Below are 15880 nucleotides of genomic sequence, written 5' to 3' on the forward strand. Positions count from 1 at the left end.
CTTTACCAGGCGCTACTGCTTCGATTTTATTAACGAAATGGTGAATCGGCTCCGCGATTTTGTCGCCAAGAACGCTCAGCATGATGAACGTGCGACGTTACCGCGTGTGATGCTGACACTTCACACCGTCGATATGTTTTTGTCCCGGGCGCTCAACCACCTTCGCAGCGATAGTCCGTCATGGTGGGCTAATTTCCGCGCAGAAGTTCAAAGAATGGATTACAACTCGACCGAATGGGTGCTACTACTCTCCTCACTGCTCACGTCGACGCCAGCGCACCAGACCACGGCGGCAAGCCCGACAAACCACCAAGTATCGCCAAGGGCGAACTTCAAGTCAGCCCCACGACAGCGTCCTCGAGATCAAACCAGTTACGAACGGCTGCGAGGTTTTCCTCCAGACATCGCGGCACTTGTTCTTCGGGTCAATGGGAAGGAGCCCTGCCTCCGGTTTTTCTCCGGTCATGGATGTTATGTCAAGGGCAAGTCGTGTGGCAACGGTAAAAGGCTTCACTCGTGGCAAACACCACTTCCGGACGCTCTGGTAGAGTATATCAAGACATACTTTGCTCCTAAACCAGCAGTCCCTACTAATAAGTGAAGCTGCCCAAGGCCCTCTCGTCCGTGGGGTCCTCTGGGAAACGGTGATGCTGCAATTATGAATACATATACAAACCGTTCGGCAGCATCCAACGGGCCAAACACTCCCCGGTTACTATCTCGTTCAGCTCCTAGGGTACTACTACACCCGGGTGAACGAAGCCGTGATTTCCCAATCACCCAACTTCCGGAGGGCGGGGCGGTCTCTCTACCCAACAATCACGAATGTTCCGCCGCATCCAGGACACGGGATCAGGCTCACAGTGCAGCTTCGATGGCATCTTGTCATGATTGTGCTGAGCTGCCTTCATTATGGACGAATCACGCGGCATTGAGATCGAATTCATCGCGTATCAATTCCCCGGTCACGTTTTCATCATCTACCACAAGCCATCGCTGGGAATCCCACACAGCCAAAATGCGGAGTTTATCTCTACAACGAGCGAAGACATGGACCGAGATTCGTCGACAAAATCTCAACAACGCTCTGAACAAAGTGGGCTTATCGCTGCCAGTGCCATCAAAATCATCATTACCTGCGATCATCGATACGGCATCTAAATCGACCCTCCCAGAGTTTATACGAAAGACTCGACCTCAACTTCACGAGTTTGTCGAGCCCTACCGGTGCCAGACTCTGGATGATTATCGTCCCAACAAGTCAATCGTACCTGCTGTAATTAAGGAGTCTTGTGCTTCTTACGATCAACTCGAACGCCTACTGGACTACGCTGAAAATGGAGTTGAAGTGAAGCTGTCGCGACCCATGCCCGACCAAACACGACGTCCGGCAACCATGGCTCCGCGTTACAAAGTCTACCAATTCTGTTGCGCAACCTTCGAGCTGAACAAGACGCTGGTCATGTGCTTCTGCTGGATGCTGATATTTTGGAAATCTGGCCGCACATTCAGATCAGCCCGTTTGGCATCGTCGTCAAATCTGGAAAGGACCCAAGTGTGCACGGTAGAACGATACATGACTTATCATTTCCACCAGGCCTGTCCGTCAATGACCACACGGACCGAACCGCACTTCCCCAACCAGCCTACGAGTCATGTGCAGTAATTGCGCATGAAATTTTACGCCGTCGCCGTCTCGAGAGCCATCCTCCCAAAATTCTGACTGGGGATGTGGCATCCGCGTTCCGTCACGTTGGAATTCACTGCAAGTCCGTATACCTTTTTGCCGGCATGATCCTTGAGCTGAACTTGCTTATTATCGGCCTCTGTTGTCCGTTCGGTTGGACCGGTTCGCCAAGTTGCTACGAAACTTTCGGTGGAGCCATCATCACCCATCTACACCGGACTACCTCAATCACTACGGGCAACAGCAATTTTGGCTACCACTGGGTCGACGACCACGTATGCGTGGCCGTAGACAACGAGATGAATTGCTTGGAGATTGAGCATGCGTTGCGACTGGCTATGATCGACATATTGGGCGCTGAATCTATCAACGAAGCCAAGTTCTCAGGGTGGCATCACCGATTAAAAGTGCTTGGCCTCATTTTCGATGCATCGGCCTCTACTGTCTCAATCCCCCCGGAGAAACTCGGAAAAGCACGAAATCTTGTCTCGACAACTTACCACAAGTCATCTGTATCGATATCAGAATTCCGTTCGTTGCTGGGCTCTCTTCGGCATATTTCAACTTGTCTACGCCCCGCTAGGCCTTTCCTGCAGCGGCTTCACCAACCTGAAAGAAAGCTGCTGCGGTATACAAAAGTTCACGTGATCGACCGCATGCGGCAGGATCTTTTGTGGTGGTGGTCAATTCTCCAACAACCAGTACTAAACCACTTACCGATGCAATATTTTCATGGAGAACCCGCACCCGATTTCACGGTAGAAGTCGATGCTTCTGATTATGGCTGCTGTTCGCTAGACGTCACTCGCGAGCGATATTTCTCCTACCAGTACAATGAACATGAACTGGAGCAGATTGCGTTGTTTCACCGAGACTCGCCTACTTGTTTCGACATAAACTATCAGGAACTTTTGACGTGCGCCTTTGCGGCATCGGTTTGGGCCACACATTGGAGTGGAAAATCTGACGCAGAGCTGGTTCACTTTCGTGTGGATAACATGTCAGCAGTGTCGTGGCAACAAAAACTATCATCGCCAAATCCGCTTGCTCAAGATCTGATTCGTCTTTTAAGGTGGTGGGAAGTTGAACACCGAATCCGATTTTCGGCCTCTCAAATACCTGGTATCGCAAATATTCGCGCCGACGCTGGTTCCCGTGCTTCCGTATCGAAGGTCAAGTCGGACTTATTCACTAATCTTGTTGCTGGTTGGATACAGGACAATCCCCCCAAATCCGCATCCACGATGACAGCACACTGGCGATGTATCTGCGCGAGCACTCCGTTGCTGATCCCACCCACGACAAGTACAAACGGGCCTTCGGTCGATGGGAACAATGGTGCAAGCAATTTGGCTTTCCAATCTGGCTAACGCGGGTTAATACCGATCAGCAAGCGGTTATTGTCTCGGATTTTATTGTTTCGTGCACACGTTCCGGGCGCAATGGACGGCAACCGAAGAGCGATACCATTGCAAATACACTTCATGGAATCAATCACTTTTTCAAGGCACGTGCGCTTGCGTTTCCTGTCGGCCATCCACAAGTATGCATGCTCCTCAAGGGTCTTCGTCGATTGGACACTCCGGAGCAGCGCAAAGCACCGGTCACTCTATCTCTGCTCCGGGCTGTTTTCAACCGTCTCGATCTCAATTCCCCAGCGTATCAAGCATTATGGGGGCACTGTGTCTAGCCTTCTTTTTTCTACTTCGGAAATCCGAGATAGTCGCAGATGGCACGCACTTCAAGTGGTTTATTTTACGTCATGGCGATATACAGCTATTTGGTCACGATGGGCGGCCGACTGGCGATCGGCTGCGGCAGCCTCAGTATCGATTAAACTCACGGGTCGAAGACGAACCAGACTGGACCGCTGATAACGCGTTCATTACTGTCATCCGGAGACCTCCAGATTTGCCCGGTTTTAGGAGCACTCTGTATACGAAGAGCACGCGAAATTTGCCCGATCACTTCCCCGCTACAATGTACCAGAACCGCAAGGGCGTACCCGGTGTCATCTCGGCTGAGCGTATCATCAAAAGTTTGCTCAAGGTGGCTCATCAAGTGGGCATCGACCCACGTTCTATCGGCACTCATTCTCTACGAGCCGGAGGTGCCACACACATGCATCGCGCCGGCATCGAAACAACCACCATTCAGCTACACGGTCGATGGGCATCTGATGCTTTCAAGCGATATACTCGCCTTTGTGAAGACTCCGTCGCTGTGATTGCCAAGCGTATGGTCACCGGATCAGCTCACAATGCATCACTCGGTTAGCCTCGAATGCTATGCCTGCTCTTTGGGGTTGCCCACAATTCTTGAGGGCCAGGCTGACATTCTAAGCTATCGAGTAAATACATTGCATTGTTCCCCATACGCACGAAGCAGAACGGAAATGTAAAGTTATCTGAATTCTTGTAAATGCTTTTTCAGACACTCCGATTTGGAAGGGGACTTTTTTGGAATCGAACATGTCTCTTTGCGGGCATCGTAGGTGTCTACGAACTCGGCGGAGAACGCCTCTTAGGCGACTCTTGTTTTGGTGGAGGTGTCGGTGCTGGATCGCGCTCAATGCCGTAGTGGGAAAGCTGATACATGTATTACTCCATAACTTCAATTTCCTCGTCGAGGTATCGAGGACGAGCAATTAGCCGATCTCGAGCGCGCTCTCGGCCTTTCAGGCAACGCGCGAGAACGTTCATGTGCGCTTCGCTGTCTTCGTTGTTGTTGAGGAAGCGGCGTCGAGGCTTGCGTGGCATGGCGAATTGGTTTATGCCATGCCCCACCAACCTCGCACGGTAAGTTTCAGAACAAGTAACACCTAGGTGAAAATATATGATAGCGACTTCTGTACTTCAATTGTGATCAACCTGCTCCGAATCTGCTCCGAACTTTAAAGGTCAGACATGTTATAAATTACGCTAAGTTACAGTGACAGAAACTGGCGTCGATGCAGCCCTCCTAATTGTTTCGGTACAGCACCGAACCGTTAACCCTACAAGACCTGAACCGAAAATATATGCAATGCATGGAAACACCATTTCAAATGTCTGACTGGTATAATCGATCAGAAAAGCAATGCAGCTGTCGGCAAAGCAATGTATCCCCGCTAATTTGGAAATTAGCCGGTGGGAGGATGAAAAACGATTTTCCGATTGACGGTTTGATGAACCGAAACAACTATCCTTAACATCGGTGAAGACTAGTCCACCAGGCGCAAATCGCATAGCGGCAGAGAGTGCAGTAAAGTCAAGATCTCACCGCAGTTAGCAACGATTGGCAGCGGGATGTCATGGTCGCGCCAGAAACGAGTCCAGCTGACCCTTCTATCGTCGACGGACTGGCAAGCCGCCACTCAGATGGCGACCGAGTGCGACAAGCCGATCCCCCCCCCCCACATACACACACAACTCGATACTCGTAGGGACCCAAGCCAACAGGCCGACGGATAAGGACCGGACGGCGTACCGGCGGTCAGTAGCAGTTGCAGTAGCAGCTTGACAATAGGCGAATTCAAGACGAAGCTAGAGCTGACAGGCTGTCAACCCGACATTCGCACCCACAATAAGCGGCTTAACTCCAGGCTTCGTAACCCGATGAGCAGATCCTACGCGCATGGCTGGAACGACACGAGAAAGACGGGCGTGTAAAACCAACAGAGTGACGCAAGTTATCAAGTGGTGAGGTGGAGAACCCAACCTCAACTCGACAGCGTGCACCAAGGACAAGAACTGCCCACAAGACATAAAGACGACACCATGCATATACACTACCCACATGTAGTTTATACTATAAATCCGTAGCACTCGCCCCTTTAAAGTTGGATAGACGCTCATAGTATGAAGGATGGACCTTAACGGAGCGGGTGTTACGGATTATAGTAATAGACCGGAATAAGAGCTATAACAGGCAAACTGGGGGATTGCGCGCTTTATCGATCACTCGTGTCGTCCAAGAATACAGTTCCGGGGGGGGGGGGCATTCCGTACGATCTACGTTTAAGTCCTTGTAGTCGATACGGAGTATATAACCGCTAACGATGTGCGGACGGTAGAGTATGGATCAGATCTGTGGTTTACGTGCATCTGTGGAGAGTGAAATTGCCACAGCAAGAACCAAGCCATAAAGTTGGAAGTTGGTCGGTCAAATCAACGGGAACGTTAACTGTATCGTCTAAAAAAAATGTTAGCGGATCATAGGCGCCGTCATCATTGATACAGCGCACCAAAAAGCTGGACCGGCCACAAGTCTAATAATCATGCTAACCTGATTCCGGTTTTGGTGCATAGATGTTACTGAGGAAATCAACGGTGGTATCGTTTTGGTGCCTCGGACGCCTGAGGAAACCTCGACTGCAGCTGCCGAGTGTAGCATTGGAGTCACGTCATGATTTGTGTTGGCTGCTCCAATTCTACATTATTGAGCCTGAATGCAAACATCTTGCTCCCAAATTGAACCCGGCACGCGCTCGCGGACCTCCGCAGTAAGGTATGCAAAACCAACCCATCAACATGACATGGTGGTTTGAAGCCTCGGTGGGTAACTCAGCTGAATGGGTTCAGTGGGCGAGCCATCAGGTAACGCCGGTCACGATAGGCTTGATTTGATACCATAACACACTCTGATTGACCAGGTGAAGAATTTTTAATCGGCTAAACATGTTGTGGCTCTCTACACATTCTCGATCGAACGCAAAACGTCCGCGGTTCAGGTGAACATACCGCCGCTTGACATGGGACACACACTTACCCGCTTGAAGTATGCGTGCTACAAGTACCTCTTTCTGTGGGAAACATTCCACGGGCCTGACGAGAAGCCAAAGTCGTGTCCCTCGCGCAGGTGCCTTGAGTGCATTGTCGGACCCATGTCTGCGTGCTACCGGAGGCCGCCGACAATGTCAACGCCTGAGCAAGAAGCAACATAACTCATAAGTAAAACCAAAATGCAGCGCTCCCACGAGCTAAAACCATTCTTTGTGTCTTCTAAAGCATTTTTAGAAAGAAGTTAACATTGATGCACCAGTAGTCTAAGTAAGAAAAAACATAACACAAGATACGTATGCTTTAACAACTAGCTGCCGAATGGACAGGTGATAGATTTGTCCCGGTAGTAGAGATTTGAGCGCACCATGGCAGGTTCGCGCAGTACGACCCAGAACGGCCTGTTACATTAAAATTAAGGGTCTACCGCGTAGTCACTTAAATAATACAACCACTGTAGCTTTAAGATGGCGGACGGTGGTTGCGTGCTACACCTACACCTCGAGTCGACCAAGCGGTGTACCGCGTGCGCTAAAATAGTGCGATAGAACAGGCGCATACGACAACGCCATAGGAAAGCGTGATAAGAAATTATTCGAGAGCATATCCCTCGCTTAGCCACCTTCACTCATGGTTAGACAACGAAAAGGAGACAAGTAACGAGACATGCACAAGTCATTCATTGCCTCTGATTGCCTCTGCTTGTCGTATTGTATGGTGCATGTCAATCCACTTCAGCTTTAATTGTTAGACCCGATTCATTTAATATAGCACCGCCTTACTGCTGAGACAGCCGGGGCTTAACCCACTAATGTCACTCACTTTGCAATTTGCGTCCATCGCGGCTCATCTTCCTCAAGGCCTCTATGGACCTCTAAAAGCCCCCAAGCCTCACATCTGGTAGCACTTGTTGGTCCATTTTCGCCGGGCAAGTGGTCAGAAGATCTACATCGACCGACTCGACTTCCTACGTTCGGCTCTGCTGCTATAACCTCAGGGTTATGGTTACCTATTTCACTTTACTGCTATTCTAGATGCAATTAAACTAAGCGGCATAAAGGCTTTTCGCTAGCCATAACGTGTTGCATAATAGACATTAACGCTTTTCGCTAGTCGATTACCCTCATTAGCTTTGCGCCTGTCGCTTCACTAGTCACCTTCCCGCACGCAAGCCTAATATATTACGGAAAACTTTGTTTTGACATGGCCTTGAATGACCAATGCGAACAGCAAAACCCTAAAAATCACGATTGAAACCCTCGCCAAGTATACAAGCAGTAGATAGACGCGACCGAGACACAGATTTCGCCAAGTTCCATCACACCGGCGGTGGGGCTGGACGAGCTGCTGAAGCATGTCACCCCACCGTCCAATAAATCGGCTGTGGTCCGCATGGACCCAGAGTTGTTGTATGCTCATGGGCTAAGAGACTTCAAGGGGATAACCATTTTTATGGGTCAATCGCTGCGCAGGTCAAATTTGGGTCAACGCTTTTTAACGCTTTTTTGGTCAAAAATGGAACAACGGAGGTCTACACGGTTTTTTGGTCAACTTTGGGTCAAAAATTATTACCCCCAAGAGGTTACACGATTAATAATAAATGCAAGAGATTGGGCATTTTTTTAACATATTATATATATGTTGAGGATGTTGTGTAAAATTTAGTGTTGTGTAATTGCATGAGTGCCGTGTACTTGCTAGATATTTGTATTCGGTTGTCGTCGTGTGCGGTTGAAGTTTGAAGATGTTGTGTATTTGTTGGAAACTTTTGTGTGTGGTTGAAGCTCTGGCGTTGTTACATATTTGTTGGTCAATTGTGTTTTGATTGAAGTTTTCATATTGTATTTGTTAGTTAGTGGCGTGCGTGTTAGGCTGTTGGCATGTGTATGATACACTATTGTTAGGCTGCTAGTTTGTAAGACTGTAGTGTCGAGCATCCCTATCTCGTCAGTGACACAATTAACCGCAGAGTATGTTGTCTCATCGCGGGTGCTATGTCGTCAATTGTAGTGGTTGCTCCAACCAAATCGTAACATTCATTGTGAAATCTTTAAGTTCTAAGCACTAATCCCCCCCTTCCCGCCCCCACGACGCCCACGCACCATGGCCTCAGGCTACATCTCCGACGAATCGATGTCCAACTCGCTCCTGTCCGATGGATCCGAGCTCAGCGACACCGAGACGGTTCTACTGCTCAGCCAATCCTTGGGCTCGGAACACGAAGAGAGTGATGGTACCCAACTTGAAGTCGCGCCGCCAACTGAAGATGCCCACTCTACTGGCCTCGCCGTCGCCAATTCTGGATCAGGGACTATCCATTATGGTGGCTACTCGTACGCCCAATACCACTTCAACCCTCGAACCGACACCAGGCGCTATCGATGCAGCGCCTACCGCCGAACAAATTGCAAGGCGAAATTCTACGTGAGTGGCCGTGGCGCTGTGGAGGATGGAGCACGAGCCCGCTTGTGTACCTGGTTTCTGTCGAACCTCGACTGGACCGGCCCCTGCTGTTACCGACCGAAAAGAGGGGATGCTGCTGATGACGGACACAATTTGGATCGTATGAAGCAGCGGCAAAGTTCAGTCTTCATCGACTCAACTTATCGTTGGGTGCCTGCTCCATTCTACCAGTTGGAGATTGTGATGCTCTACGATTTGATTTCGGAGCTCTTTTTGCCAATTTGGTACGTCCTTACGACCGGGAAAACGGCTCAGGTGTACGATCGCCCGTTTCACAACATTTACGTCGGGGCAAGGCAGAAAATCTTTCCAGCGCATGTTGTGTGCGACTTCGAGTTCGCCATGATCACGTCTGTCCAGAACCAGTTTCCAGAATCCCGAATTGTTGGCTGCCTATTTCACTCCAAGCAAGCGCTCCGTCGGAAGATGATGAAGTTGAAGATCACGGAAGATGAAGTGGACTTGACCATGCGGGAGGGCTGCATTGACCGCTGACGGTTATCCGACCTATGGATATACCCTCCGAGGCGCCCACGAGGTCCGATCCATGATCAAGCGCGACTGCCAAGCGAGGGGTATTGGTTACTCCTGGTCCAACTGGACAGTTGGAAGTTCTAGAAGTACTTCAAGAAAATCTGGATCAACAAGTTCAAGCCGGAGTGGTGGAACATTAACAGTGTGAGCGAAGACATCGTAAATCGGACCAACAACCCGCTTGTACGCTAGCCTACGCTACTTCCTAAGATGGGCCGAGTTATGCGTTGTGGGAGGTCCTGGCCTTCTTCGATGACTTTGAAGAGGTCGATGACACGTGAGAGTCGATGACGAGCGAGTGCATTATCTCTGTCAACTACATTGACGTTTGTATGACGCACGTCAATTCACTTCAACTTGAAGTGGATTGACCAATCAGATTGATTTACTCTAGCACCGCATTGGGCACTGCCCAGACGGCCGGCCACAGGGCTTTTTCGAAATAAACTCACTTTCGAATTCGCATCCAACCACCTCAACGGTTTAGGCATCGCGGTCAACACTTCCTCGCGGCCTCTGCGTCTCCTACTGATCAAGCCTCACAGATACCATACAGCATTGCTGGTATCACTCGGGCCTTATTAACAAGGCCGCCATCAATTTCTTGACGAGCTAAATCATATCAATACATTGCTTTTTCCTAACCAATCGGATTCACCTTATACTCTTAGAGACCTTATATATATATCAGGTGTCCGGTATTCACGCACATTACTGTACATGAAAATCGCCAAGGTTGTCAAAACAAGCTCTTTTTTTGCTGCTGTACGCCGCTTGGTCAACTATTTTCACAATTGTGCCCCACTGAATAAGGCTGGTTTAACCATACAAATCTCTGTACTAAATTTGCATCCTTACCGATGTGGCAAATCATGTTGCAGAAACTGATCTGACATGTGAGATGACCACCCCGTCTTTATCGTCCGCAACTATAATCAATTGTCATGCCCAGCACCTCTGGCCTGCTGAGCAAGCACGTCAGAGCGATGCGGAGCAAAGGCTCGGGCTTGGTTGCTCGTGACCAGAGGCTCGACACGCATGGGATTGCTACCCGAGAGGGTCAGCAGTCACAGCGAACATGCATTAAGTCAAAAAGAAAAGAAATCAGAAACAGTGAACAGGCATTTAGTAGGAAATACATGAAATCAACACAAAGAGACGAGGACAAACACATAGGTAAGAGACACAACAGAAATAAGCAAATATCGCGCTGTGCTCATCTAGGACCACAGCGAGGCATGCATGTTAGGCTAAGGATTCATTCGCAAATACACCTCGTGTCCCGCACTTCGATCTCAACAACCAAGTCTACACTTCCTGGCCCATCGACCAGGACTCTTCACCTTAACCACCTACACTCCGGAGCCAAACACGACATCTGGTAGCACTTGCGGGGGGAAGGCTCGCCGCTGCACGGCACTTCAAGGGGAGGCATTTTCAGCTTGCGGTGTAAGTGTCACGTCGGCGTGACCAACCCAACTGTTGGGGAGACATCTGTACTTTAGTAGGGCAACCTCTTACTGTACGCTGAACGTGGGAAAGAACTGCTGGGCAGCCGTGGTGCAAGTTTGTCTTTCAACTGGCCCCGGTAACAGCCCATTAGCCCAAGTAGCTACTGTTCTAAGAAGACTGCACCGCAACTAAGTCGAGCACTATAAGTCTCGAAGCCGGTTAGTCAGTTTTTGATCTTGGTAGCCCGGCACAGCACTAACTTCGACTTGCTGTTTCTGGCCCGGTAGGGCTAGGTGATGACGAGAGCACACTCCAAGGTCCACAAGGACAAGAAAACGAAGCTGATTGGTTCGTTCCTGAGGCTTGCGGTTAACAACCCACGCAAGGCGGACAAGGCTCGGCAGGACCTCTACAACTCGATAGCGAAATCCGATCGTATTCTAGAGGCTCTGTTAAAGCAGGTCAAAACGAACAAGACTGAGCGTCCGGTGGAGAAGAAGGCCATCATCAAGCTCATTAAGGCTTCGCAACCAGACGTCCACAACGCTTTGTACCGCGTGTCAGTGTCCATTTACCAGCGTCTCCGCGAGATCGAGATCCCAGTTCCTGATTGAGCCGAAGAGGAGACCAAGGACAAGAAGCGTCACCGCTCGACCTCCATGTGCATGTTTCTTCCTTCTCATGAGTGAAGGTGCCTAAGCTAGACTCATGCTTACGCCCTAGTCTTGCACTTGAACGGGGCGGGCCGACGACGTGCTCGTCACGTCTCGATCCTTACATCCTCCCGGGTTTGACTTCACGTTGACGGCGCTTGAAGTCGTCGACGAGAACTTTCCAGTTCGAGACGTGTTTGATGTCTTTCTCGAGTTCCCACGAATATTCGTGGTCTGGAAGACCATGCCACTTGACAAGCCACTCAATCTTGCGGTTGAACTGGCGCTTGCGTAGCAGTTGCTCGATAATGTGGAGGTCTTCTCCAGTGTCTTCATCTGTGATGATGCGAGATGCTTTCGGAAGAACACGAGTCTCAACCTTGTCCGGGTTGGAGACGTAATGGCTGAGAACATCTACGTTGAAAGTAGGGTTCAACGACTTCATACTGCGTGGCAAAATCAAGACGGGCAGCGTTGTCGCTGATCATGCGCTTGATCACGAACGGACCAACTTTACGAGCCGCTAACTTTGCACGTTTGACGTCAATGTCTTTCGCAGTATGCCTGAGTGGAATACGGCGTGTATCAAGCATAACCAAATCTCCTTCCTTGAATTGGACGTTGCTACGACGTTGATCGTAGTACTTCTTTTGCGATGCTTGAGCCTTGAGTAGGTGTTCTTTGGCTTTGCCGATAATCTTGTCGCGTTCATCCTTAAAGCGGTTTGCATACTCAGACAGTCCTTGTTGTACTTGAACTGTGGTATACAGCGTAGGAAATGTTCCGAAGGGATTGCGTTCGTTACGTCCTGTGTCTACTTCAAATGGCGAAAGTCCGGTAGAAGCACTGACTGGCGTAGCGTGAGCATACTCAATCGTTCCCAACTTGGCAGCCCAGTCATCACCATGATACGAGACCATGCAACGGAGTGCATCTTCTAGTACCAGGTTTTGACGTTCGGTTTGGCCGTCAGCTTGAGCGCAGTATGCCGTTGTCATATTCAACTGTACACCCATGATCTGCGCGAAAGAGTTCCAAAAACGTGACGTGAATTTGGGATCACGATCACTGATGATCACTGCAGGCACTCCATGATGCCGAACGACATTGTCGAAGAAGTAATGAGCGATTTCTTCGGCATCATCGGTAGTGTGAACGGGACAGTAGATTGGACGCTTGGACAACTTGTCCACGACGGTCATGATAGCATCATAGCCGTCGGATTCTGGCAATCCAGTGACGAAATCCATGGAGACGCCTTCCCAACATTCCTTAGGAATTGGAATCGGAATTAGCTTGCCATTCTTCTTGGCGTTGCTGTGCTTCCAACGTGTGCAGGTTTCACAACTTTGCACGTAATCGGAAACGTCTTCATGAAGCGACACCCAGTAGTACCATTGCTTGATACGGAGATACGTACGACGAATTCCTGGGTGCGCGGCAATACTGAAATCATGAAATTGCTCGATAATCTTCGTTCTTAGACGATTGCGCTGCGATCTCGGGACACAAAGTTTCATCACTTTGGACTCCTTGTCGTCCGTGAATTGCACATAAAGCAATCCATCCTTGAGTACGTATGGATCGTGTGGAGAACGACACTTGTCTCGAAATCCGGGATCAGTGTGGTAGGCTTTGATGAACTCTTGTTTGAGATTCGAAGTCCATCCTAGCGAACTTGCGTGTTGCATTTGCACAACCGATGTGGCGATCTCTGCATCTTGAACAGGGATGTGGAGATAACCATCGGAAAGATCATGTATGGCGAGGTGACCAGCAGAAGCATCAGCCATCTCCTCTCCCGAAAATTCAACAGGCGAGAGAGCCGAAGACACCATTATCGTATTCACCTTCTGATGCTGTCTTGCACGATAGCGTGATGCAAAACTGTCACACTGCGGAGTACACGTGTGAAAGTTGATCGTATTGATAGCGGGACGCACAACACTCTATGAATCTGGAACAGTCGAGCTTTCACTGTCTGAAGTCGACAACGAAGCATTAACTGCGTGTAGATCGCACACTACTCGAAAACTCGATGTCGTTTTGTCATCGTCTGGCTCGCAAGAGATGGAGCCAATACTGGTGATGGAAACGCATTCGGAGTTGAGTCCATTGGAGGACGGGACAGTGCATCAGCTACGACATTCATCGACCCTTTCAAGTGATGAAGTGTGAAGTCGAACTGAGCAAAGAAGGTCAAGAAGCGTGCAAGCTTCGAAGAAACATTAGGGTGGTGTAACAACCACTGACATGCACTGTTGTCGGTGTAGATGTCGAAATGACGACCATAAAGATAATGACGCCATTTTTCCAACGACAGCTTAATTGCGTAGAGTTCCTTCTCGTGGGTAGGCCAATTTTGTTCATGCACACCCAACTTCTTGGAGAGGAAAGTTAACGGATGATCATGTTCGTTGTGCTTTTGCGAAAGCACTCCACCCACGCAATATCCTGAAGCATCGGTTGTCACGATGAACAGAGGAGAGAAATCCGGTAAAGCCAAGACTGGGGCGGATTGTAGTGCTGTTTTCAGTTTGCTGAAGGCGATATCATGCTCTTCATTCCAGTTCCAGGTGTTGTCCTTCTTGATCAGAGATCCAAACGGTAAGGCGATTGTCGCGTAGTTGAAAATGAAGCGACGGTAGTAGCCTGCGAGACCCAAAAACCTTTGTAATTGCTTTTGGTTCATGGGAACTGGCCAATTGGCAATCACTTCAGTCTTCTTGGAATCCACCGCGATGCCTTGGCTCGACACGGTGTGACCTAGGAACTGAACTTGATTTTGCCCAAAATGACACTTCGAACGATGACAGTACAGCTTTTCCCTGGGTAGCACTTCGAAAAGTATGCGGAGATGCTGCAGATGCTCCTTCATGTTCTTGGAAAATACACAAATGTCGTCCAAGTATACCACGATCAACGCGTATTTGCCCAATAGAAGACGTGACCAGACACCTGGCATTCCAGCAAGACCCATTGGTGCAACACACCACTGGTAGGTCTCAAAATGAGTGCGGAACGCTGTGTACTGACGACTCTTCAAGGCAACCCTCATCTGATGGTAACCTTGCGCGAGATCCAAGACTGAGAAGATGACGCATCCATACATCTTGTCAAATGTCTCGTCAATTCTCGGGAGATGAATTCAGGCGATGATCGTCTGCGAGGTGAGCCAACGATAATCAATCACCCAACGAATCGGTAACGTGGCGTTTCCCGATCGTAGCCACTCAGCTCGAGAGAGTTGTTTCCATAATTTCGGGTCCTTCTTCGGGATACTAAAGATGTTGGAGACCCAGGGTGAATCGGATAGTTCGATCCAACCTTTCTTCAACTTTTCCTCGACAAACACGTGGTTCAAACATGTGGCTCCCGTGTCTAGCATAATGGTGACACGTTTGCCCTCACACAGACCTGGCTTCCGAATCAACTCATTCCGGAGCTGGTAGTGACTGGATTGTGGCAGCATTGAGATCATTTATCTCAACAACTTCAACCGATTCTGGCTTCTCTGTGGCCAAAGTGTGAGCAGCGAACTGACATCGCTTGGTGTCAGACTGATAGCTGTTGTTCGATATGTGCTTCTGTCGATTTTAAAGTTTGAAGCACTGTTCAATCGTATGGCCAAGCTTCTTACAATACCGACACTTCTTGTGGTTGCCACTGTTGCGATTGTTGCTTTGAACAGGGCGACGATAATTGTCACGGCGTGGACTATGCACATGACCGGTGTCGATTTCCATAAGCTCAGGTTCATTGTCAGCAGGACGCTGTGAAGCCGTGTTGGCACGAGTGAATGGTGAGGAGTTGGCACGTCCAAAAGTCCTTGGATGTGTCCAACGATTCTTGTAAAACGGACCAGCACGAAAGTGCGATCTGTCATACTCGAGTGCAACTGAGAGAGCCTCAGATACCGTCGTGCAACGACGATACTGAACTTCTTCTTTCGTGGGGCTAACAAGACCTCGAATGAAGTACGTGACCTTGTCAAGCTCACTCATGTCCTTGACTTGCATGATAGCAACGCGGAATCGAGAGATGTAGTCCTCTAAGCTAGAACAACATTTTTGCTTGAGACTGTACAATCGATCTCGAAGGCGCTCCTGAAGGTCCGGAGGAACGAATTCCTTCGTGAGCTTCTGGATCAAGTCTTGGGCGTCACTGATGGAATCCCTGCAAAGCATGTACCATGCAGCAGCATTTCCCCTGAAATTGGCGGTCATCATGGCAATACTGCGCTTACTCAGATTCTCATCTTGCCAATCAATGTTCTTCGCCTCAAAGTAATGGACAACTTGGTCGAAATACAACTCAACCGAGTCGCCCAT

At 49.4% G+C, this 15880-nt stretch overlaps 5 protein-coding genes across 5 annotated transcripts; 4 read left to right on the forward strand and 1 right to left on the reverse strand.

The window, feature by feature from the left end:
* Nucleotides 1–37: 37 nt before the first annotated feature.
* PHYSODRAFT_333028 (hypothetical protein) lies at nt 38–601 on the forward strand (the record flags this gene model as incomplete). Its single annotated transcript, XM_009530139.1, has 1 exon — nt 38–601. One exon carries the CDS (start codon nt 38–40, stop codon nt 599–601), a length of 564 nt encoding a protein of 187 aa, XP_009528434.1.
* Nucleotides 602–2948: 2347 nt separating this feature from the next.
* Nucleotides 2949–3377, forward strand: PHYSODRAFT_506965 (hypothetical protein; the record flags this gene model as incomplete). The annotated part of the gene is made up of 1 exon (XM_009530140.1): nt 2949–3377. One exon carries the CDS (start codon nt 2949–2951, stop codon nt 3375–3377), a length of 429 nt encoding a protein of 142 aa, XP_009528435.1.
* Nucleotides 3378–8550: 5173 nt separating this feature from the next.
* PHYSODRAFT_333029 (hypothetical protein) lies at nt 8551–9405 on the forward strand (the record flags this gene model as incomplete). Its single annotated transcript, XM_009530141.1, has 1 exon — nt 8551–9405. The coding sequence occupies one exon, from the start codon at nt 8551–8553 to the stop codon at nt 9403–9405; it is 855 nt and encodes a 284-aa protein (XP_009528436.1).
* Nucleotides 9406–11192: 1787 nt separating this feature from the next.
* PHYSODRAFT_333030 (hypothetical protein) lies at nt 11193–11510 on the forward strand (the record flags this gene model as incomplete). The annotated part of the gene is made up of 1 exon (XM_009530142.1): nt 11193–11510. One exon carries the CDS (start codon nt 11193–11195, stop codon nt 11508–11510), a length of 318 nt encoding a protein of 105 aa, XP_009528437.1.
* Nucleotides 11511–15334: 3824 nt separating this feature from the next.
* Nucleotides 15335–15880, reverse strand: PHYSODRAFT_451620 (hypothetical protein; the record flags this gene model as incomplete). The annotated part of the gene is made up of 1 exon (XM_009530143.1): nt 15335–15880. A coding segment is annotated over one exon (546 nt), but the record flags the coding sequence as incomplete, so codon positions are not given.

The sequence above is a fragment of the Phytophthora sojae genome (assembly GCF_000149755.1).
Source record: "Phytophthora sojae unplaced genomic scaffold PHYSOscaffold_5, whole genome shotgun sequence".
Classification (NCBI taxonomy): domain Eukaryota; phylum Oomycota; class Peronosporomycetes; order Peronosporales; family Peronosporaceae; genus Phytophthora; species Phytophthora sojae.